This window comes from Cupressus sempervirens, chromosome 4, assembly GCF_028749045.1.
Source record: "Cupressus sempervirens isolate cs-2001-9-10 chromosome 4, ASM2874904v1, whole genome shotgun sequence".
NCBI classification, from domain to species: domain Eukaryota; kingdom Viridiplantae; phylum Streptophyta; class Pinopsida; order Cupressales; family Cupressaceae; genus Cupressus; species Cupressus sempervirens.
This window is the reverse complement of record NC_143121.1, coordinates 450,096,091-450,122,163: the sequence shown is the minus strand read 5'-3', so window position 1 is coordinate 450,122,163 and position 26,073 is coordinate 450,096,091. Positions and strand designations below refer to the sequence as shown.

At 37.9% G+C, this 26,073-nt stretch overlaps 1 protein-coding gene across 5 annotated transcripts in view; it reads left to right on the top strand.

Annotated features, from left to right (window-relative positions):
• PEX1 (peroxisome 1) overlaps nt 1-17,732 on the top strand; it is a 154,687-nt gene extending 136,955 nt beyond the window's left edge. For all 5 annotated transcript variants that reach the window (XM_089825450.1, XM_089825446.1, XM_089825447.1 and 2 more), the window contains 2 exons: nt 16,660-16,950; nt 17,202-17,732. In XM_089825450.1, coding sequence (XP_089681576.1) covers nt 16,660-16,950; nt 17,202-17,240 — 330 coding nt within the window. In that variant the 3' untranslated portion in view covers nt 17,241-17,732. The remainder of the gene's footprint in view (nt 1-16,659; nt 16,951-17,201) is intronic.
• Nucleotides 17,733-26,073: the final 8,341 nt, after the last annotated feature.

The following is a 26,073-nucleotide window of genomic DNA, read 5'->3' as shown; positions in this document are numbered from 1 at the left end:
ATCGAATGGCTGACGAACGGGAACCGACAGGCATCGAACTTGTGGCACTTCTGAGGGAACTTGCCTAGAATCAGGCACAGATCACGGATACGCAGCAACTCATGGAGGAAACCCTCAAGAAGTTGGCAGAGAACAAAATATTTGGAGAACAAAATGAACACAACGCGGACTCAGTATCGGGTAAACCACACCCTCTACCAGCACGCTCTTGACCTTCCATGCCGACTTTCCCACCATGGACGGAAGCACATCATGGAGAGAGACTACCAACTTTCGAAGAGATAATAGAGGACTGGAGGAATGTAAACCTTGAAGAGGACATTTCCTACAAAGATTACGTAGATCTGAGGATGAGATACTCGGGAGGCGGAAACAGAGGAGGATACTTTAACGATGATCTTAGGAGAAAATTGAGTAAGGTGAATCTGTCTCCATTTGATGGATCAGGTTCTATATCAGTACAAGCATGGGTGATGAAAGCCGATACCTACTAGCTGAATCCTATGCCAAAAGAAGAATCAATCAAATTTGCCGCGCTGCACTTGGAAGGAGTTGTGCACAAATGGTGGCACCACGGTACCATCACATTAGGGCATGATCAAATAAAGGCGTATGCGGAATTTATGGAGAGATTGATGGAACGGTTTGATGGGAAAGATCTTGGACTCAATTTCAAAGATTTGGCGCAACTGAGGCAAATTGGATCAGTAGGTCAGTTCATTGCAAAATTTCAGAGACTTTCTATGTTGGTCACGGACATTACCGAAAGAAGGCGGGTTGTGCTCTTCATGGACGGACTAGCGGAACCACTGAAAGGTTGGGTGAAGGGATTCAATCCATCTACCCTGTTGGAAGCAATCAGTAAGGCACGTAGTATGGCATCATCATCGGCATCAACCTCATCCTCTCGAAGTCACATCCGAAACCACCAACATATCCGAGGGACAAACCTCCCCCCAAGAAAGCGTCATTGGATGAAACCTCTCGATAGGAACTCTGAAGGAAGAATTTGTGTTTCAATTGCAAGGGGCCTTGGGAGCCTGGCCATCGATGCCTCGGGAAGGGGAAGATCCATTACATCAAGGTAGTGTCAGACGATGAGGACGAACACGAACAAGAAGAAATGCCAGTGGGAGATATCCAACCTAGTGACACCAACATGGCTAGTTTAAACCGTACGGAGAGGATTGCCGCCTTGTTACAGCGCAGAGGATCCATTGCTTTGGCTGGCAGTCCGAGGTGCATAGTTTTCCATGTGCGGGGTACCCTTCAAGGACAAAGGGTTAGTGTGATGTTGGATAGCGGAGCTACTTTGAATTTCATAAACGCATCCTTGGTAAAGAAAAGAAGTCTCCCTACGGAAGCACACGCAGGCTTTCAGGTCAAAGTAGTCGGAGGGACTTTCCTGCCCTACATGCACCTTGTTCCTCAGCTGAGCATCACAATGGCGAATCATACGGTGATGGACTTTTTCATAGTGGACCTTGCTGACATGGAAGTCATTCTGGGCATACAGTGGATGGAGGCACTTGATGAGTACACTCAGAGTTTCAAGTGGATGGACTTCACTTTTGTGGTTGACAGAAAGAAGGTTGTCCTTCGAGGGATGGAAAATGAAGGTCGGAAGGAAGTTTTCATGCATCGGATGGAGGCAATCTTGTGGCACGATGACGTTGCGTGGGCTCTGCATTGCTTTATCTCAGTGGAACCTATAAAGGGGCACCGAACACCTCCACAGGATAAAGAACTTCAGGATATTTTAAGTAGGCATGAAAAAGTTTTTATGGATATTCCTCCTAGCATACCACCTCACCGGGGGTTTGAACACACAATTGAGTTGGAATGAGGGGCAAAACTAGTCATAACCACACTATACCGCCATCCCAAGAAATTCAATGATGAGATCGAATGGACGACTCAAGAATTGCTTGAGAAAGGATGGATCCATACCAGCTCTAGCTCGTTCACGTCATCCGTGGTGTTGGTCAAGAAGAAGGACGGAACGATGTGCATGTGTGTGGACTATCGCACACTGAACAAAGGAAAAATAAAGAACAGGTACCCCATCCCAAGGATAGATGAGCTATTGGATAACTACATGTTGCAGTCTATTTTTCAAAAATCGATCTCCGTTCTGGATACCATCAAATCTAAATGAGGGAAGATGTGGAGAAAATAGCTTTCCGTTGCCACTACGGACACCATGAGTTCCTGGTCATGCCATTCGGATTGACCAACGCACCTGCTACATTTCAATTATGCATGAACCACATCTTCAACAAACAGTTGCGTAAGTATCTATTGGTATTCTTTGATGATCTTATTTATAGTAGGACATGGGAGGAGCACCTGAAGCATCTAAATGAAGTTCTGAGTATCATGGAGGAACAATCCCTGTTCGCCAAGCAGTCCAAATGTGAGTCTGGTATGACAGAGATATTGTACTTGGGGCATGTTGTCAGTAAATACACGGTTCAAGTGCATCAGGAGAAGATTCAGGCTATCCTTGACTAGCCTCCCCCAAAATCACTCACAGATCTGCGAGGATTCTTTGGATTGTGCAGTTACTACAGGAGATTTGTCAAAGGATTTTCTCAGCTCAGTGCACCTTTAACAGATCTGATAAAGAAGGGGGCTTTCTAGTGGAACGAAGAAGCACAACTCACCTTTGATAAGCTAAAAAAGGCCATGAGCACTTGCTCGATTCTTGGACTGCCTAACTTCACCCGACCGTTCATTTTGGAATGCGACACGTCCGGGGAGGGCATTGGAGTGGTTCTGATGCAGGATAGACACCCCATCGCTTATGAGAGAAGGAAGCTTACACTAGTAGAACGCCTATATTCCATTTACAACAAAGAAATGTTGGCCATCGTACATGCACTAACCAAGTTCCGACAGTATTTGGTTGGTGCCAAATTTGTCATCTGTACGGACCACAATAGTCAGAGATATTTCTTGGAGCAGCGGAACCTGAATGAACGACAACAAAAATGGGTAAACAAAGTTCAGTCTTTTGATTTCGACATTGAATATTCAAAAGGGAAGAACAATGTTGTTGCAGATGCCTTGTCTAGAAAACCCACCATCTGCTTGCTAGACCAGATCTCAGCTGACTGGAAGGCACAACTGTTGGTAGAACATTCCAAGAATACATTTGCCTGTGAGATATTGGATGGTCACATCCACGATGATCAGTACAGAGTGGTGGATGATATCATCTATTATAAGGATCGGATATACCTAGTGCCAGAATCCAAACTAAAGCAGATCTTGAAGGAAGTGCATGACTCCCCTCTGGCTAGACATCTTGATTTCCTTAAAACTTACAGAAGTATTCAGGAGAGATTTTCATGGAAGGGACTGAAATGGGACGTTGTGAGAATGTATGGTTTGCCAACAGAACAATTTCAAACATACTCTTCCTGTCGGGCTATTATAGCCTTTGCCAATTCTCGAACATAAGTGGGAAAGTATATCAATGGACTTCATAACAGGTCTTCCCAAGGTGAATGGAAAGGACTGTATCTTCGTGGTGGTTGACAGATTGACAAAGTATGCACACTTCTTCGCCATCCCCTCGAATCTTCAAGCTGCACAAGTCGCCGATCTATTTTTTAGAGGAGTCTTTTGCCTGCATAGGTTACCTTGAAACATCGTCAGTGATCGAGATGGATGATTTGTCAGTATTTTCTGGACATAATTGTTTTGGATGGCAAAGATAGAGTTATCGCTGAGCACAAGTTACCACCCGCAGACGGAAGGCCAAACTGAGATTGTGAACAAATGGCTTGAAGGCTACCTTCAAAACTACGTCTCGACACAACAACACGTGTGGGTTAAATGGATCCATCTCGAGGATTATTTCTACAATACGACGTATCACATGTCTATTAGGATGGCGCCATTCAAAGCTCTGTATAGGCATGAACCCCTCTCCTTCATCAACACAGTTCTGGGTGACAACTGCGCTCCAAGGGCGAGGTATTGGCTTCAGGAGGGGTAGGACATACTGAGGAGCTTGAAAGAGAACCTGTAGCAGGCACAAAATCGACAGAAGGTGTATGCCGACAAGCATCGGATAGAGAGGAATTTTGAAGTAGGGGATCTGGTCTATCTCTGACTTTAACCATATCGATAGTGTTCACTAAAAGGAATAGGTAAGGAAAAATTGAAGCCATGCTTTTATGGTCCCTATCGTGTGATCCGTCGCATTGATGAGGTCGCGTATGAACTGGAACTTCCGGATGGTAGCCGCATTCACAATGTCTTCCATGTCTCCTGTTTAAAGAAGGCTATAGGGCAAAACTTTGCCGTCACTACTGACCTTCTGCCACTCAACGTGGAAGGGAAGCTCATTCTGGAACTTGTTGAGATTCTTGAAGTGCGTGAAAAGGTTCAATGGAACCACATTGTGAAGGAATACTTGGTACGCTAGCGACACCTACCGTTGAACGACGCAACGTGGGAAGGCGAGCACATCCTCCAGCACCTGGCATTGCACTTGCTTGAGGACAAGCAAATTTTGGGACGAGAGGATTGTAATGTCCCTGTTATAAAATAAATAATGATTTTATCTTTGTAACGGGCCGATTGATTTATTTTATCTCAGACCCATTTTTATTTTTGTTTTCGTAGTTTGTGTTGCTGTCAGCTAATTTTGTACACCCTCGAAAAGCTTTTCCCGATGGGTATTTAAGCACAGCTCGTAGGTAGTTTGTAGGTATGCTTTGGATTTTATTTCTCTATACTGCGAATTCCTGTTGGAGTTCGGGTTTGTTCGCCATTTTGGAAGTGAAAGATCTTCTCTATTTGGTTTGCACGGTTTTGGTGGGAGATAACCCTCACCCTACTCCGTTAGTGTTTAACTTGGTTTGTATCTGGCAAATCTGGAGGGCTCTCATCATTTGCAAATACTTATCAATTTGTGAATGCTCTTCATACTTATGGGTATTGTTGGTGTTCAAGATCTATATTGTTATTTGGCATTAATTAATAATATCAGCTGATAGTTTATGGTGTATGGCTTTTCCTCCCCTCCTCCATCTGCAAATCACACTACTTGCACAGAACTCGGTTGTAGTATTCCTCCATCCGTACAGCCTGGCATTGCTTTGTACGACAAGTTGTCTTCATTGTACGGCCATATTGTGCCTTCCCACTAACCGTACGGCTTCTATCTCCGTACCTTCCTACATCATTTACTCCCATAAGACATTCCACATCACACCCCCATACGGCTAATATTGCCCACCGTACGGTTGTTCCTGTCCACCATACGGGCTATACTGCCACTGTATGGCTATCTTCCATACGGCCTTTGGTTATAACCATATTGCCCGCTAGTAATCCGTACAACTTCTCTAGGATAGACGTATGGCCTCCTATGGCTCCATACAGACTTCTTGCATTCATACTTCCTATTTCTTGGTTTGCACGTAACCGTACGCTCTATATCTGGGATACATACGCCATTACTTGCCATTGTTTAATCAAAAGGAGAACAAGAATATTACATTCTTGGTGTGGTGTATTTCTCAGTATTCTCTGCCTCTTATCAGCTTTCAGTTTCTCAAACCTTTCGAGGGAAAAAGACCCAATCTTTTTATCCAGCTTGGAAATAATCCCAACTCAATTCACTCTCTAATTTGAGTTTTATTCAACAATAGCTTGAGCTTGTCTTTGTGTTTTCCTTTCTCTTTCAAGCCTCCTTTCTAATTCTCTTTGATGTTCCAACCTCTTTTGAATTCTCCTTTCAATAGCTCTTGCTTTCCTTTCTTCTTGATTTAGCACGTTAACGGTGTCTAGGTACTCTCTAGTGTTCTCACTTTCCTCCCAAGCAGTTGAGCATAAACTAGTCACAATGTGATCTTGAAGTGTTTTCCAAGTTGGTCTAGGCTGATTTGATCTAGGAAGCACCATTCTTCTTCATAGTCGAATGCCAACAAATCCTCAAAATAAAATTTTCAGGCCCTCCTAGCGTCAGATAATGTTGATGGCGTGACGATGGAGGGTATGTCCACCAATAATGCTCTGATTTTCCCAAGAATGGATTTAAATTCCGCCCTCCTAGCGCCAGATAATGTTGATGTCGCGCGAGGAGGTAATAATGTTTCCAATTTCAAAGTTGTTCCAAGAATGAAATCCAATTTGGCCCTCTGTCTAGCGCCAGATAATGTTGATGTTGCGAGATAATGGAGGGTATGTGCCTCACTAATGCTCCAGTTTTCTCAAGAATGAATTTGATTAGGCCCTCCTAGCGCTAGATAATGTTGATGTCAGTTTTTATACCACAACATATTAGTAATTGAATATCTGATACAGAGTATCAAACACACAATTCCTCTCTTGAAAAGTTAATGCTCATGGGACATGAGAATAACTCCAATGTTCCTTACACTTGTGGATACTCACTCAGTTTATCGATGTGATTTGCTAGTAATCACATAGGCGGCCTTACGCTAATTGTTGAGGATGACTTGGACTTTGGTGGGATGATGGGGATGGTGATTCGGTGTGAATGCTAGATGATGTTGGTGGAGGGTAAATGGTTCTTTTGACTGGTGTCTTTCTAACTCTCTTCTTCTAAATTCTAAGTCCTAAACTACTTGCTATCTTACTCCTATGGATGGAAGATTAGCAAATGGATTGGGATCGAATCTAATGAAAGTTAACCAGCTGCTCCACCTCCATAGATGCAATGATTCAAAGGAAAAATAAACTAGTTTACCACACAAGGCTTCGCAACAAGCCGCTAGGATGCTAGTGGCCTAGTATTGATCCCTATCAAACATCTACTAATGCTACCATGCAACTATCCATCTACTTTACTCTTGATTAACAACTTGAAATGCAATCAACTTTAACAACTTGAAAATAAATTTCTCTTAACTATTTCGAAGTAGAAACCATGCAATAATACCAAAGGCTCTTAATCACCATGCAAGTCACAACAATGAGAAAAAAAATAGTGAATTTTGGCATTATCTTTGCAACAATTTTTTTCGACCCTTACAAATGAGAGCAAATGGCCTTATATAGAGGCCAAAATGTACAACCGATGGTAGAGATAAAGAGGCAAAGCTGACGATCCAGATTGAGTCATAGAAACCCTAATTATTGTTGCCACCCCATCGGCCAATGAGAAGACGCCACCTCATCAATGGACCAATGAAAAAAAGTGAAAAAGTGGCAACCAATGAGAAGGCACCAAAATGGTGGCCAATCAGAATTAGAGACTTGTCCTATCCTAGAAGAAAGAGAAATTGCCACATCAAATGATCTTCTAATATAACTCTCCCTTTTTCTTTCATTCTTTTAGCTAAGGCAATGAACCTAGCTAGCCTTTTGTTGACTTCTTCTATGGGAGAACAAGGTGTGTGCTTTATCTTGAGCTCCGCCGATTTCATCATGCTGTTTGTTGCTTGTAGTGTCTTCTCATGATCCTTCTCATACTCTTTTACGAGTCCAATAAAAACATTTAGGGAGGAAAGGGTGTTCAAATGTTTCTTCTTGATAGCAACCTTTCCTAACTCATCCAATCTTGATCCAAGTCTTGTCTCATTAATATCCTCTTCTCTGGTGTCTTCAAAATCAAGCGCCATCCCAATGTTGCTCATCATGGTTGAAATGGAGTTGTCAACGCTTGGGCTATGCTGTGCAACTGCCTTCTGTATCTCTTCGAGTGTTCTCAATTTGGTAGTCAAGGCGACAAACCAAGATTCAATCGTACCCAATCCTCTCTCATCAACCAACTTGGCCCTCTCCAAATATGCCTCTGGTAGCCCAATGAACGCCTGTAGCCTAGGAATAGCTAAATCCTTGACTGGAAGGAAATCCTTCCACTCTTCAAATATTCTAAATCTGTCTCTGGCACTTACTAATGACCAGAATGTTGAGATAAAAGAAGGCAAGAAATTTCGCTCGTCTTGGATTGTATCGAGGATCCAATCCTTGACTTCATGTAGCTGAGTTGATATCTCTTCCATATTGTTCTCGCTATCTTGAGGAAGGGCTGCCTAGTGCAACTGTTGGATAGGCTGGCAATCTCTCCAATACTTGTTCTCAGCCTCCAAGTTTACAATCTTTTCATTTGCCTTCCTCAGCCTTTCTCTTATTGAAGCCATACCCTCCTGGATCTCTTCACATTCCATATCATCCATGTTCCTTCCCAAGTTGTGTTCCACTATCCCATATTCTTGGGCTGCAATCTCATCCACTGCCTTGTTGACTGTTGGTATAGCAATCTGAACCTTTCGGTGACCATCATTGTCGGTCTTGATTACATTTGCCACTGTCTTTGCCATTTGTTTCTGGTTCTTACTATCACCCTTTTCTATTAATCCTTGGATGTCTTCCGCTGTTCTGACAGTTACTACCTCGCCTCTTGGCATGAGCATTTTTCTTAACCGTAGTGGTGCGGTGCATCTCCCCAAATCTGGATTTGGCTTGACTAACAAAGCATCACCAACGGCCTTAGGTGCCTGACTTATTGCCTCAATGTCAATCGGCCCATCCTCTTCTCCACTAGTCATTGCCATATCATCTCCTTGTTGGTTTTCTGAGAGAGGTGAGTACTCGGTGCTCTCACTGTAACCACTTGATTCTGAATCAGAGCTCAACTCTACTGTGACCCCTTTATCACTTGAATTGACCTCTTGGCTTCTAGTCTCAATTATACTTTCCCTTGACGATGCTGCGTGCTGTCTCTTTGTTGGAGTTTTCGGATGTTCTTTTCTCTTCTCAACCTCCCAAGCCCTTTTCTTGTTTTTAACTGTTTCCTGTTGCTAGCTACTTCCTTCACCCTTCTGTTTGACTGATTCTGCTAGACTATCTTTCATCTTCATCCTCTCATAAGTAAGGGGAATCCTTTGTCTTTGTAGCTTCCTTAATCTTTCATTATACCACGATTCGGTATGCAAATCAACTGCTCTTGTAACTGCCTCCAAGGAAGGATCCTGATGATCATCCCAATCTACTGGATTCAGCTCTGTTCCTTCTACCGTATCATAATCTTTGCTCAACACATTTCCCTCATCTTCCAGTTGATGGGGAATATCAAGGCCTCTCCATTTGATATCTCTCATCATGTTCACTGACAGTCTTGAGAAAGCTAGCTTTCTCACATAAAAGTCATCTTTGGTATTGGCCCAAAAGTCTTCTATAGTGGGAACATGCTTAAATACATTTCCATGAGATACCTTTATAAGACCATTAGAATCGAATCCTTGCCTTGCTCTGTACCACCATAGATGATACCAGTCCAATTCCTTCTCCGCAGCTGTAAAGGCGATCCGATTGGGGCAACTATCATTGCCAATTCTGAATGAGAAGGTAATCCCTGTCTTACCTTCGTTACTCATTATTCTATTATAGTGCTCAAGTTGCCTAGCCAATTCCATCAAAACTACATTGTCGGGTGGGTATCTTGGGAGCCTCTTGGGACAAATTGTGCTCCTTGCTACTCTAATGGAGGTGAATTGCGGAAATTGGATGAATCAACTCCCAAACTTCTTTATCTTTGCTTCTGCTTCTGGTGAAAGTCTCTTAGCAGGTGTCGCTTGTAATACCCTTACTGTTTTCACGGTGAAGACATCACAAAATATTTTGTAATCGTTGTTGTTGTGCTAATGGAGCTGTGGATAGAATTCATGCACCAAATATTGCCCCAGTCCATTGCCAACTTCTCCTAAGGCCTTAAGTCCCGGACTCTTATACAGTCTACCAATTAGGTAAAATAGATAAGATCCCATGTAGAATTGCTTTTGGTTTTGTACGGTTCTAAGTTACAACTCTAGGTTCTCACTTATGATCCTAGCCCAATCAAATCTTCTTTTTCCTTTTTCAATTTCATCAATAAAGAAGTACATCTAGTTTTCAAATTGCATACTTTGAGCTAGGCCCATGATCCGAGTAAGAAGTACAATGAGATCTCCATATTCTGATTTGAAGTCCACCACTGTAAGCTTTGATGGCCTAGTTACGCCTTTCTTTCCCTTGTGCAGCCAATCTTGCTTTAGATGTGTGAAATAGGCCTCCTGGTTATCCTGAAATGATTTGGCTACTTGATCCATCATCACTACTGTCATGCTCTTGTATTGAGGAATGTTAAATGCTTCTTCAATCGTTTGTCCGCTAATATTGGCCAACACCCTCTTCCCTTTATAAAAAATGATGGATTTATTGATTAGATCAAACCTGGATGCGCATTCCATAACCAATTTTGGATAGGGCAATGTAGGAGGAAAAGCTGTTGCATGTACAATTCCATTGCTGTATATCTTCTTTACCAAGGGGGATTGTCCTTCCTTTAGTCTGTCCTTTATCTATAGTATATTTATTGTTCCGACATTGGTATCGGTTATTTGCCTCATTTTCAAGAAGAAAGTTGTTTTGGGCATCATATCCTCTTTGTCTTTTTTAGTATTTGTTCCCTTTGGATTCTTGCTTGCACTAACATCTACCATCTTGTTAACCTATGATAGGATGGTGAAGTGGTGGATAATGAATGCACGAAGAACCAAGGGAGACAATATCTAGACAAGAACGAAAGAAGGAAATCAGCTTAAGGACCCCTTTCAACTCTAAATGATTTGAAATTACCTTTACCAATAGCAAAGGATCGGACTTCGAGAATTTCAAACCCCTTGCAAATCTTGAGGCTCTACTTGAAAAAAAATTCAGAATTTAGTGCTCTCGGAATTGTCCACCATTTGCCCAAAAAATCAAACCTTTAATCACAATGACATCCTCTAAATAAAATCACCCAAATTAGGGCAGAAATTGCAGCTCCTTGCAAAAATCAGACCTTGCAAAAAATCGCCTAACAATGGAAAGTTTCAGATCTGCCCTCCAAAAGTTACCTAGGGCATAAATTGCAGCCCTAATAGAAGGAGAAAATCACCCAACAATGCAAAATCTGCCTCCACAAAAAGTCGCCAAGGTCTGAAAATGTTTACAATTGCAAGCAAAATTGTCCAATAATCAAAATCTGCTCTCCCAAGAGAAATCGCCAAAGGATATAGAGCTGCTTCAAGTCAAAATCGCTAACACCATGAAAAGGAAGAGTGAGAAGTGAGGAGAAAAGGGGAAAGAGCTTCCTCTTATACCCAACTTGCCTCTCCTTCCTAGCTGGCCGACTGAGACCCTGGGAGCAAGAAAATATTAATTAGAACACCAAAAATGGCCCCCAATTAAATGCTTAGCCAAATATTAACTTTGCCAAGATGAAATTTACTTTTTAAAATTGCCAATTAGACCAAAATTGCAAAAAGAAAGTAAATAATGCCTTGGAGATGCTAAATATTTCCATTTAATGATGATTTAGCAATTAATATGTCATTAAAATCAGATTTTGGTTAGCCAAAAGCCATTTTTCAATATTAAGTTACCAATTTCATTAAAGGCTTAAAAATTTTCAAGGGAATTTTAATCCATTAAAGCCAATTTTTTGCAATTTAATGCAAATCGATTTTGCCGAGTAATTAATTTTTTTTGACAAAAATAAAATTGTTTCCAGAGTCTAAAATCAATTTTGCAATTTGATTTCATTTTCACAAAAGAAATTTTTTTCTCACCAAAGAAAATCAAGATTTTCCAAAAAATTTCAAATCTAGCAAAATTTCACCTTTTGAAAATATCCAAATTTACACAATTATATCAAAATTTTCAAAAGAAATCGTCGAAGTACAAATTTTACCATTTTATCTTGCCAAGTGTTGTTTTTTGAAACTTTTGTCCGGCCTAAGGATGAAATTGGTTGTTTTGGAAAATCAAGTTGAAACCATGTGAAAATAAACCTAGCTCTCTCCCCTTTGGCCCTGAAGGTGTCCAAGACTCACAATTTTCAAAAAAATCAAAACTTTTGGACAATTCAAATTTTTTTTGCCAAGGCGATTAAAAGGAAGGGGGTCCCCAAAGTTTTGTGGCGATGGTGTGAGAACCTCACAACATAACTTAATTGTGTAAAGTGATAATCTGTAAATTATTTTTATTTTCAGAGAAGTCACGCTTTCTCTTTTGATTTTCTCTTCTTGTTGATTTTTTGATTTGTTGTATCTGTCGGATTTTGCTCTTTTGATTATGCGTACATTGGAGATGTAACTTTTTCAAGTCCATTACAATGCATGAGGAGCTTCTTAATATAACTGTCTTAGTTTTTGGCATTAACACTTAGGATCACATTTTGTGATCCATCATTGGGATGGAGGTAAGGAAAATTCCACGGTCACAGAGTGTGATGTGAAATGTTGACGCTTGAAATCACAGTTACAACACTTGTACATTGCATATAGATTCAACAAGCATGACTCGGACTTAGTGCAGACTTGTCAAGAAGATTTTTGACCTGGCCTTAGCCACAACTTTGGCAAATTGAAAAAACCAAAGAATATGGACATTTTTAAGGAGTCAAAACTATGGTACCAGGTTCCTCTTAATGACCCCAGTAGCAATGTGGGTATAGTTTGGGTCAAGGTCCTAGGATAGTTTCTTAGTAGTTTTCCCAGGATCCCTCTTGAGCACTTCCGGAGGGACCTTAGGTGAACTTAGGCCAAACCTAGGTGAACCTAAGGGCCGGCCAAAATGAAGAGAGGAAAAGTTATTTTCTAAAATTTGTATAAGAAAAAAGTGTTTGTGTATACACTGAGTGATTCATCATCAATTCTTTATCGGCTTTGGTACCTGGTTTTGTTACACTTGACATTCTTGGTGCAGCATTGGCTCTATTTCTTCCCATGGAGGATTATTGGTCAACAACTTGGATCATCTTTGTAGGGGATTTGACATTGAATTCAGACTACTTGGTCTCTCTTCTCTTTTATGGTAGGTAGTAGGGGGCTTTTTTTTCACATGGGGTTTTTTCATTCTCATCTTCTTTGATAGTTATTTGGTATTTCCATCTCTCTTTTGGGGAGGAGTTTTGTCCTACTAGACTTTCTCCTTTTCTCCGTTCGTGAGAGATCACATTACATATGTAAATGAGTACCTGACATGGCCTAGTGGCTAGGACCCTTATTGCATAATTAGCTTTTTTATACTCTCCCTAAGCTGCTCTTAAGGGGAGAAGTTGGTGTAATTAGGCCATTTTACCTCGGTTAATTCAAACCTAGGTACTAATTACACTTTACCTAAGCTTACTTAGGAACCACATAGGATCTTTTAGTAGCATTTCCACTTTAGATGCTGTTATCATTTTGTCACATTCAACTTTATCTATTAACTGTACCTTTAGTGCACTTATCACCTTATCACTCTCCAGCTTTTTTACACATTTTGCATATTTTACACATTGGAGGATGATCTACCTTTGGTGGACATGTGATTCCACCTTGTGTGGACAATAAGTTGTCTCTTGATTATCATGTAATAAGATAATGGCACTTGTCATTGTCTCATTCACTCATCTGTGATTCTGTAATCACCTCGGTTATGTAACCAAGGGGTCTCCCATGTAACATTCAGTCAAAACATTCCAATTGCGTCAATCTATCCAATTATTGTATTGCATTCTTGGCAAGAATACAATTTATTCATGTCACGTTCATTCTCTCTTGTTATTGTGCTTTCCATTGCCTCTAGATCTTGGGTGGCTATGTTCATAGCCAAATCTTACAGGTTTGAATGTTTGATAGCTATCATGTGAATGCTAGCAATAGGTTTTGAGCTTGTACTTTGCTCAAATGAATAGGCTCTAACATTTTCTTTTTTATATTTCAATTTTGGTTTATGAATGACTTGTGTTTTTCAAATATATTCAAGTGCTTAAATTAATTGGATCTAATTATGAAAAATGACTGCAATGAACTATATTCTGGGCTTGTTTAAAAAGAAAGACATTTTATTCTAAGAAGATGAATTGAAGTGCAAAAGTTAGCAAGCTTTAAGAATTTCTTTCTTGTAATTCAATATGACCAACTTATTGCTATATAATATGGTATGAATAAATAACCTCTTTTCAAATTAAATTTCTTTAACGATGACAATGTGATGGATTTTTGGTGATTTGTTGTTTGTTAGTTCTCTCGTTTACAAGAAAAGAGATTTGTTTTGCTGTTCTTTGTTTTATTGGCTTTTGTGACGATTCTAAGAGTTTTTGAAAGAATAACAATGCTGTTTTTAAAATAAATTTTACAAGCATAAAACCATTATAATCTAGCAATTTAAAAAGCTTTTCCATCCAAGGTCTAAATTTTGCTGCAGAGTGCAGCAAAATCAAAGAAACTATATAACTAAATTAATAAGAATTAATCCAATTTATAAAACAACAAACAAATCTTAAACAAAGTAAATGACATTCTACACCTGGGTCAAGGAGCATTCAAGGTGTAACAAATTTGAAGTGGCAAATCAATCCTTAGAGACCCAGCTGCTCAGTATCCTTTCTTCTGCCCACTATGGACTCTCCCTCTGATGGAGGGAAGTTGGGAAGACCTAGCATATGTGCTCTGAGAGAAATAAGACAAGGGACTGCTGCTCTTTTTCACTAGTACTGAAGCATGGAAGTTGTTTGGAGTGATGAAGCTAATAAACTGGTAATTTTGAAGAGCCCAGAGGCTGTACATAATTTTATATTTTGTCATAGTGTGTAAGTTTTGGTGCAACCCTTCAATAAGATTCAGACCCATTGTTAGCAAGAAATTGTGAAGAGAGATGGCCTAAGTATCCCAGAAAAATCTCTTACAACTCAATTAACATCGATAATTACCATTGGAGAGAAGTACAGTTTAACTATACTGGGTGAGTGAACAACAGTTCAAAAACCAAAAATGTTGCAGGAATTGATGCATGCAAGAAATTATACAGGCAAAAGTAACATGCACATTCACTAGTTTTACTAATAGTAACATTTCAATCACTACTTTGTTTTGGCAAACTGATATACATAGGAGTGAATGTGTGAAATAAAAACTAATATATATTTTTTTGATAAATTACTTAGCAGATGATTAATAAATATAAAACAAAGAGTGAGAGAAGTCCTAGGGCTAACACTTCCATTAAATTACGATTGGTGTTGAGAGAGTTTTATTCATGCTAGGTTGGTCATGTTCTGAGCAATCAATCATCACCAGACTTTCCATGTATGTTTGTACATCCTTGAATCACCCTAATATCAAACTTCTGGTTCAAATATATTTGCATGGACCAAGTCCAATTTGTGTGGTGAAGCATTTCTTTGTAGTTGATTATAGACATTAAAAAATGCAAGAGAATTAGGCAACATAACAAATTGTGAGAATTTTACTATCTACACATTCCTCTGTTTAAATAGGACCAAAAGAGGAAAATATGTATTGATCATTTGGGCTGTTTTTTCAGGCTTTACTTTGTTAACTCTCACAAACTAGGCCTTTAGCAAGTTACCCCACTACTCTAATTAACTAGACACAATCATAACATGTATAATTTTATCTGTATCGACTATGATTGAGATGCTAAACAAAAGAAATCCTATTAGTGTACTGTGCCACTTAAGGTGCTATTGCTAGTTTCATGTTTGGTCCTTTCCAAAAAAATTGTCAGAAGCCTCAGAAATCACAGGGATTCCTACACAGATAGTCTTGGCTATTCAAAAAATTGGAGAAGGATAAATTCTTAAATAATGAGGACACAAGCTGGGGGGTCCTTTGTTTTCAAGTATGTTTGTCCAAGTATTAGCTCTCTCCTAGGAGGAAGACCTATAATGGATTTTGTTTTAGTAATTTTAGTGGCTACTTTGTCACCAAGATCTCTCTTGTATTCTCGTTAAAACTTTCTGTCAGCATGTTTTATTTCCCTGTATTCTCCTTATTGTTGCACCATGAGAATACTGGCACTGTTTGTTGTATATGGGTCACTACAGGGTAGACCTTTGTTCTCTTTATGGCTGTTTTAGCACTTACCCATAAATAGTGCAACTCTTGCTCCTACAAGCCAAATGTGCTCCCTGCAGTGGAATTTGAGCTATATCAAAGATGGCAGGCAAGGTTACCCCAAGTTTTCAGGACAGGTATGGCAGGGGACAGGGGATGAGTTTCTGGGGTGAAAATGTTTTTGTCAATTTTGGGGACAGCTATGTAAAATTAGGGAAAATTAAAGTAAGGAGTTAAAAATATTCAAATGAAAACATGGATAAAGCATACCGTTATACATTATAGAAAAATATAAGAATAAGCAGAATCCTTATATCAAATTTGTGTTATTTTGAGAGTCAAAGTCGTTCCCTGTCCCCGAAACATTTATGGGATGGGGACGGCATGTATTAATGGAAAGTCTACGAAAAATAAATCTTTTTTGAAATTGAAGAATTTTGCTCTGTTTCTTGACAAGCTTTTCCATGGTCAAATTGAAAGTCAAAGTTAAATCTTCTATTCTTAGATAGTCATTTATTTTGGTCTGCGAATTCTGGCTTATAGATTTAATTTGGTTTGCTACAAAATGTATGATGGCATTGAGAATGAGATCTAAAATTCATAATTTTCAGGTTTGCATGTGATTTTTTAATTTTTAATTCAGACCGGTTTCCCTTTTTCAATTATTTTTTGTAATACGTAGAACTATAAGTATGTTGTTTATTGAAGTTTGGTGGAATTGTATTGTCTTCTGTTTTTCTCTGTGCCCATGTTTTTATTAGTTAACCTTTTTTTGGTTTTCTTACATTGTTCTATTGTCTATATGCAGCTTACTTTGGCAAGTGATGTTGATCTTGGTACCATAGCTTCTGTTACAGAAGGATTTAGTGGTGCTGATCTACAAGCTCTTTTGTCAGATGCACAACTTGAATCTGTCCATGGGTTTCTTGAAACAAAAATGAATGGGAATGATGTTGGGACCAGCCATCCCCTCATAACAAACAGGATTTTAGAATCTGTTCTTGCAAAGGCAAGGCCATCAGTCCCAGAAAAAGAGAAGTATAGATTGTATGATATTTATGACCAATTTTTGAATTCGAAGACATCAGTGGCAGTGAAGGTCTCTCTCTCTCTCTGACATGCCCATGCATGAGAATATATGTACCATCTTGCACATTCATATGCCTGCAGAGCTCCAATTTCAAGCAACATGTTTCCAACTTTTAGGAAAATAGAATATTGATAGGTAGCAAAGAAATGACATCAATGAAAGTGATTAAATAGTGGTAATAAAAACTTAAATTTATTGCTTTCTGGTTTTGTTGGATTGTTTTTCTCTGTGGTTGAGCTCATTTTGTTATTTCATTGCAGGCAAGAGATGGAAAAGGCAAACGATCAACTTTAGCTTGAGGTGATCTGGAAACAGCCGGATGCATTCTTTCCTTGCTCATATAATTGAAAATTAATCTCAAATAAAAGCAGTTCTAGTGCTTTGGCTTCTTATGGTGAAAGGTACAATCGCCTTTCTTGCAACTTATATGCCCTCTGAAGTGGATTTAGGAGGGAATGAATCTCTCAAAGATGTTTTGGAAGATTTTTAGTCATCCGGCATTACATGTATCAATAATTATAGAAACACACGTCACATTGTACATATATCCAAATCTCAATCATGTAAATGCCCACTTTCCATTTTTTGAAATGCTTGGGATGAATATTAGCCGCATTAAGAAATGAAATGAAATGAAAGATTTTAATAACATCCATGAGGCTAAAACAACCTACGGGACCCGCAATCAGCACACACCCCTAAAAAAGGGAAAAATACTTAAGCTGTAACTTTTTGATTAACTCCTCTCTTTGCCGGTGGATTTTAATAATCAGGTTTGCTATTTTACCCAACTGCTCTTCTTCAAATATGTAGTTTAGGTTGCCACTTTCTAAAATCTCTGCATACGCAGCTCTGATGTTCCAGTACACGGTACTCATAGCAAAGTGATGCTTTGTCTCCACATCCTCCCTATCACATAATAAGCATGTCCTGTCCTCCCATTCCTCTTTAGGCATTCACCATCTACCCGTTTTACACCTCAGTTGATAAGAGCTAGTTCTAAGCTGGGCTATGAGCATTTTTGCTTTCCATAAAATAGTAGCTCCGATATAAATTTTTTCCTCATATCTGTACATAATATTTAAGAGCATTTGTATATAATATTTGCAAAATGCAAGCTTTTCACCTCCTAACATGGAAAAATTATTTCCTTTCTATTGTTCAAGGAATGTTGTGTAGACTATTTGCCACCACTTTTTTTTAGTTTTTGAGGAATTTTTATTATTTTATTTTTCAAGGAAACAACTTGGCATACCTAGAACTTAATTTTTAATTGGCTTCTTGTTTAATGTCAAAATGCCATTTCAGACTACTTGATTAAGAATATAGCCTGAAGGGTTAAAAAGATTGAATTTGACTTGAATTATCTAATAATTCAGCTAATCTTCAAGGTCTTCTGGTATAGAATGTTCAAAATGTTTTGATACCTTTATTTAAAGAACATTCAAACATTTAAAAAAAGGAGTACAAAAGAAAAAAAAGAGAGATTAATTTTCTTTTTCTTTTTCTTTTTCTTTTGACAATACTTACACACTAGATCTCACTTAGGCAAGAGCCTACAACACAACGGTAAATTGTGAGCCTGTTATATGGGAGGTCTTGTGTTCGAATCTACTTGACATTAACTAATAATCATAATAATTAATCATAACAAATAATAATAATTAACCTTGGCTTCAACCTCTTACCTATAAAATAAAATACTTACACACACTAGGGACAAGTTCAAATTTCATAAGCTAATTGTAATGTCCCCTAAAATACCAATAAAATCAAACAATAAAATATTATAATTATAATAAGTTTAAGAAGAATTGTAAATATAATTAAATGTTAAAATTAAATCATAAATATAAATAAATAAAATAATATGATATAATATAAACAAGGTATAATATAGTGGCGAATTTTTGTATTTTGGCGAATTTGACATTTTGCCAGTGTTATTTTTGGCGATTTCTGAGCCCTTTCATGGTTTCCTGGTCGCCAAGCTTTGTTGGGTTTACTTGGTTGCCTAGCATTGTAATCGCCAAGGCAAATGTTACGTTTGAGTTTTTCCCTGGCGGTATTCGCCTTTCACGCAGCCAACCAGGTAACGCTTATCATTGAATGTTCGTCAGGTTTCAAGTTTTCGTTTAATGCAGTATGGGAGAATTCGCCATCCCAGTTTCATTTTACTGTGGAGGAGTCGGCTTGTTTCACGTTATGGGAAGTGGAGGAGTCGGCTCGTTTCGCCAACACACTTTCATTTTGTCATGGAGGAGTCGACTCGTTTGGCATGGTAAATTGGTAATTGTATTGATTTGTATATAAATCCAATTCGCCCAAGCAATGAGACATTCACTAAATACTGTTGGCACTCCATCAGATTTCTGGCAGCGCAGGACACATCGCAGGCAAGACTCAGACTCCAGAGATAGCTTCCACAAGTGGTGGTACACTGGTATGTGCAGCTATGCTATAAAATACTCTCCTTGAGCTTATGTAGTTTAATTTAATCAGAAGCTTATCTACAGTTTCCTTTCTTATCTCATTTTCATTAGAAATTTTTCAAAAAGCGGACGTTAATGGTTTTTAAAGCTTGCATGCATGGATATTGACCACCTAAGGTCAATATCCTATTTCCTTTGCCGTGGAATGTCGATTCACCAATTGTCAAAAATCAGATTTGAAATTTAACTTTTTTTCTTTAAGTTTCAATTTCTAGTCTGAAAGTAATACTGCTTATTCTTAGGGAAGTAAAGTTTAAACGGATTATCAGTGGATTGAGATGTAAGGGGAGGGTGAGTCTGTAACTAATATTGCTCAGTCTTAAGGAAGTGACAAGGGTAAGACCCCCAAGGGCAGTGAAGGGATTAATCTTACATTAAAATGCCAAAAACTTAGAGATACTACCATAAAGGCTTTCTTTGGAATTGACAATGTTTCTAGTCCACCAACTTTGGCAAGTACAAGTGCAGAAGGAAATCACAATACCTCACCACCACTAGAAGAGCAAGTTGTTATTCAATTAAATCAAAATGCATCAAACGAGGATAATAATGTTCCAACAATAGAAGATGTTGTAATAGAAGATAATATTGATGTTGGTAGGAAGAAAAGAAAATCTCTTGTGTTATACTCTGTTTCTCCCACACGCAAAACTTTCACTTATCATAAATGCACAGGACAGAAAAACAGAGTGGCGTCGCACTTTCTTTTTTAAACTTGCGCCGTTGATCCTCGAAAAATCCTACGATTTGGGAATGACAACTAAGCTAACTCAGTTTTCTTCTTAACACATTGGTAGTCAAGCCAATAAAATACCTCCACCTGTACCTTTCCTTCAAGGTTGGCGCTTCAAATTGGGCCTATGGATGACCATGGACACATGTCATCAACTCGTTAACTCGTTATACATAACTCTCGAGCATCTTTCCACAGCGAGCTAGCGATGACCACTGATCTTTCTTTAATCATGTGGTAGATAATTGAAACAACCTTTAAGAACACAATTGTGGGTCCCATACTCGCTAACTCACTATACTTATTCATCGCACATCTCTTCATAGCGAGTTAACGAGCATCGTCGATCCAGATTTGATCCTGTGGACAACAATTTACTGCAACAGTGGTGGGCCATCACTCGCTAACTCGCTATACATAACTTCCAAGCACTTCTTCATAGCGAGTTAACGATGGCCTTTGATCCTAGCTCGATCTCACGATAAGAAATCTTTGTACTTTATACACGGGAAGTGGGTCCATGATGCCGCTATAGCTGAGCTGGCTCAACACGCTGGCACAAATATATATTTTCTAATCTCTTAATGACATCATATGTCTTGGGCCTCGCCTTGTTTGTGACTTTTAGGTGGGTCGCTAGATCGCTATCGACATAAATACCAACAATCCAGTTAGTGATATGGCAAGCTCCGACGAATCAAAATTTTTCGGCTCAAAGATGCTCAATAGGATGCCACCGTGTAACTCTATCTGCACAATCTCAACCTTATCACGTCACTCATTCGGGGCCCACCTTTGAGGATTTTTAGTTACATCACCATTTTCCAAGCAATCGCTACATTGCTACCGGCATAAATACCAACAAACCTAGCTAGCGATATGGCGAGTTCCGGTAACCATTTAAAAACAACTCCCGGAAAAGAAACCACAAAAGACATTAACTTGCAGGGAAACAAAAATGAAATGTGCACCATATCTTCTTCGGGATCCTCATAATTACTTCTTACCTCAGAAGGACGCTGTCTTTGGAAAATTCGGGCATTCGCTATATCGCCACCGACAAATCGCAAGTATTTCCCGTTAGTGACTTGGCGAATCGCCGGACAAATTTGAACTCCGGTGACACCACATTGCAAGTTTTTTCCACGTGCATTTCTTCTTGAGACTGACAGGTCTGGGACGTATCACATGGTCATAAGATCTTCTCGTGAACACATTTCGCGGCATCAGATTCCACTTTTCAGTATCACAGATAATTTTTCATTGATCGCTATCTCGCTATGCGTAACATGTGAGCATCTTGCCATAGCGAGTATGCGACAACTGTGGATTCAAATCAGATTCGACGGTAGGACTAAAAACCCCTTTTCTCAAAAGACTCAACCACGACGTCCAAACAGGTGGGAGAAGAATATTCGTTCTTCGCCCCCCCTTTTTAAAAAAAAAGAATTTGCGCCAAGTTAAACTTTATAATCCAAACTTAGGGTTTTTCACAAATTTTCAAAGGTACAAAATATACTAAACCAAAACCCAAAATCCTATGACTTGTCAAAAACTTCTCATCTGATTTAAAAATAAAATAAAAATTGATACGCAAAAAATCAGACCAACACATACATCCCTAATGACATCCTCTTCCCAAATTTTCCTTCCAATGACGACATTATAACCCCTCATTTGTTTAAGAGCACTTGTAACAATGTTATATGGGTCATAAACCCTAGTGGGGGCAGTGGGGAAATTTAACTCTCTTAGGAAGGCATCAACTTCCTCAATGGCCTCTTTACCAATTTCAAAATCCCCTACTTTGAAATTTCTACACACAAAAGACCCCTTTTTAATGGTTGGCCCTAGATATTCTCTATTCACGGATAACAACTGCCAGAAAATTTCCACTACAACCACCCTCTCTGGTACATATCTTGGCAAGAAATGAGGGGGTTGGGAACAACCAAAAATTCTAATCACTGTACAGTTTCCTAACAAAAAGGCATTGCCCCAATCATGATCAATTGGTCCCTCATCATCAAAACACATAGTTGGTCTAACAATCTTCCTGATTAACCTAGGTAATCTTTACAATTTTGAACCTAACACCCTATGAATAGTTGCAACAAAATCATTATAAAAAGAGAGGGAATTAGAAAAAGAGTAGAACCTCTACCATAATCTTGTCCATCTTTGAACAGGCAATGCCTCTCCGAAATTGTCCAAAGCTTCAATGAAACTGGAATCCACATGGCCCACGTTGTAGAAGAGGATGAGATGCATAAGCAACGAGTAATGTAGAAATTTGAAATTGTCAAGATCACCTTGCTGAGCTGTCACCATCTGCTGATGAATAGTATCAGCAATGAATGTTCCAAAATCATACCCCACATTAGTATGTGGGTCCTGAATGTCTAGAGCTATCACATACAATGCTGGGGAGGCATCCATGGATCCATCTACTCCCAATAGTTTGTTCAATCCGAAAACTGTTTTCTGAAAGTTTGCACACAAATATGACAAGGGTATAAAATTAGTAACCATTTTCGAGAATTCTCCTTTTATCTTGTTTTGATTTTCCCTCGGGATATGTCTCAACATTGCATGTGTTGTATAGAAATCTCTTTGTTTCTCAAATGCTACTTCCAATTTTTCCAGGTTAATAGGAACTGACATGGGACCCTGCAAATCAAATGCTTCAACAAAAGCATCCTTACTTAACTTACAGAGAATGCTCATATCCTTTCTATGAAAGGACCGAGTGGTTGGATTATATGCATTTACCAGTGCCTTGATAAGGTCAACATCCATGTAAGCCTTTCTCGCGGTTTCACAACTGCCAACTTCAAATTGATGAAACCCTTTGCGAACCTTCGATGCCATCGACTTCGCGTATTTTTTTTTTAAACCTTGAATACAATGAAATGATTCGCCGAAAAAATTAAAATTTTATTGTGATTATTATTTTTTGTTTGTCAATGTATAAATGTTACACAATTCGCCCAGATTTTACACATTGTTTGAGAGACTATGAATGATTCGCCAATGGAGATTATTATTTTTTCTTTGTAAACTATTTTTTTTGCCACAAATTTTTTTTTTGGTCAGGTGTTTTACACGTTTTGCCAATTTCTTACACCTTTTCTAAAGGAGGGGTTTCTTAAAGTATACCCTGAATATAAATAAGATTAATATTATCAATTAGTGCACAATTTGGGAAGTATCCTTCTCATTGAACACATCAATAGAACAAAACAAGATCATCACAATGACGGTGAAGGAATATTCACATTGATAGAGATCAAATGTATCAATATAGCATAATCCAATCTATACACCAAAGTGAAACATTAATTTGACACATTAATCTTAATATATTTCTATAAGTTTTAAGGGTAATAATAATAAAAGTTATATAGTTATACTATTAGCTATACTAATCTCAATTAAGATTTAGTACAAATTATCTTTGTATTATCAACAATATATGTTTAAACTACATATGGGACTAGGCTTAGTAAATCTTATTTAAAGTATATTCATATCAAATATGTAACTTTAATAGAATACTTTGTATTGATGCTTTAAATGCATTAGATTATTACCTCACAAGATAGGGAAATTTTAGTGGCAAATGGGCATTGGTTAAGTCATGCAAAGACACTTTTGTAAAGGATAGTCCACATGGAAGAAGTGTTGTGAGAATCCATCACTATAGAGGTAGATTATATGACACTAAAAATATAGTTAGTTCACATATGTATACATGTACTTGTTCCATACTTGGTGATTGCAAGACCTAAATCAAGATCTACTTTGTTAAAAGACATTTTAAGTGGTGAAGTTATATCTATAACCATCTTACAATTCTTATTTTAGTGAAATATGTGATTTAAGGAAAAAAAGGCCAATTCCAAAAAGGGGACATTATAAATGGTATTAGAGCATGTTCTTACCAACCTAAAGGGCATTATAATGAATTGATTACTCCAAGATATGAATCTAGTTTAGGTTGCACATTCCCACATCTTATTAATTGGTTACTCCAAGAGATGAATCTTGTCTTGGTTGGACATTCTCGCCTCTTGTGGATTCATTACTCCAAGAGATGAATATAGTCCTAGTTGGACATTCTTATCTCTTGTGGATTTCTTAATCCAAGAGATGGATCTAGTCGTGGTTGGAGGTTCTTGCTTTTTTGTGGAATTGTTACACCATGAGATGGATCTAGTCTTGAATCGATGTTCCTACTAATTATGGATTTTCTTTTTCAAGAGATGGATCTTCCCACCTCTTGTGGATTGGTTGCTCAAGAGATGGTCTTAGCCCTAGTTGGAGGCTCCCACCTCTTGTGAACAAACTAATCTATGTATACATATAACTATATATATACTCTGTTTCATTTGTATGATTTTGGTTTGGATATATACATGTATCTACCTCATGTATACTCCATGTCTTCATGCATTCATGTGTTGACTTTGTGTCTTCGTGCATTAATATGATTGTTTCATGTATTCACATATTCATATACATATATTTCATACTTTCTAGTATATGCCCCATGTATGGTTCTACTTTTGGTTGACTTAGAATAAGAGTGAGCTAAAATGAGTTAAAGATACAAATTTATATTTAAAATCATAAGCTACTATATACATCAGGTCTGTGCAAATCAATTCGATGATATAAATTTTTTCTTCTCTTGGAAAACAAGTTTAAGTCTACAAACCTTGAAATTCATAAACTTGGGATGGGATGATACTAGGGTAGAGCAATGGAAGCTACTCACATGAAGATGACAAATAATATTGGAGAAAGGTGCACATTAATGTTGCCTCACTATAATAGGGTTAAAATAAAATAATAATAAAATTTAAAAAAATTGTAAATATAATTTCATGTTAAAACCAAATCATAAAAATAAATAAATATAATATAATATAACCAAGATTAATATTATCAATTAACCCACTATTCATGTTAAGAAATAAAAGTAATTAAGTTGGGAAGAGACACAACCCCTCTTGGAAAAGCCTCTCAATGCATAGTTAAGAGATATCCTACACTCTTCCAAGGGTACAAAAAGAAATGTTCACTAATTCAAAATGACAAAAAATAACATGAAGGAAAGCATATCCAAATTATTATGAGTGAATTGGGATGGACTATTGAATCCAAAGGAAAATAGGGGAAAGCTTGTATAATTGATGACTCCTATTGGTAAACAAGACCAAAATCATTTGTTAGCCACTACTTGCTTAAGAGAATCATTGAATAAAATGAAGGACACGTACAATAGGGACTATTGTAGTTCACAAAGAAGTAACATAATAGAGGATATTTATTACGAGCAAGCATCAGTGACTCAAAGAAAATCAAACACATATGTAGTCACAAGAGTATCCTTACCATTGAATGAGAGAAGTAGAATGAAAGGGATCATCACAAATAGCAACAAAGAAGTATTCATGTTGAGAGAGATGACATGCATGTCAATGTAACATAATCTAATCTATACAACAAACAAAAATATTAATTTGACATAAATAATCTTTAATGACTTCTATTGCATTATTATTAGTAAATGCAAACCAATATTAGAGTATGGATAACCAAATCCCTCTTCTATCTCTGAGTGCCTTAAGACATATATTATATATAATGAACTTTGCTAATCCCATACAAGATTCAATGCAAATTAACTTACGTCCACATTATTTGCAATATATGTTTATATGATGTAAACCATATTCATTTAGAATATGTAATTTTGGTAGAATATTATATATTGATACTTTAAATGTACTAGCTTATATATATATATATATATATATATATATATATATATATATGAGTAATAGTTCTCAAGGCACATATTTTCATTAAATCCCAAGGTTAGTTTTTCTCTGTTGGGAT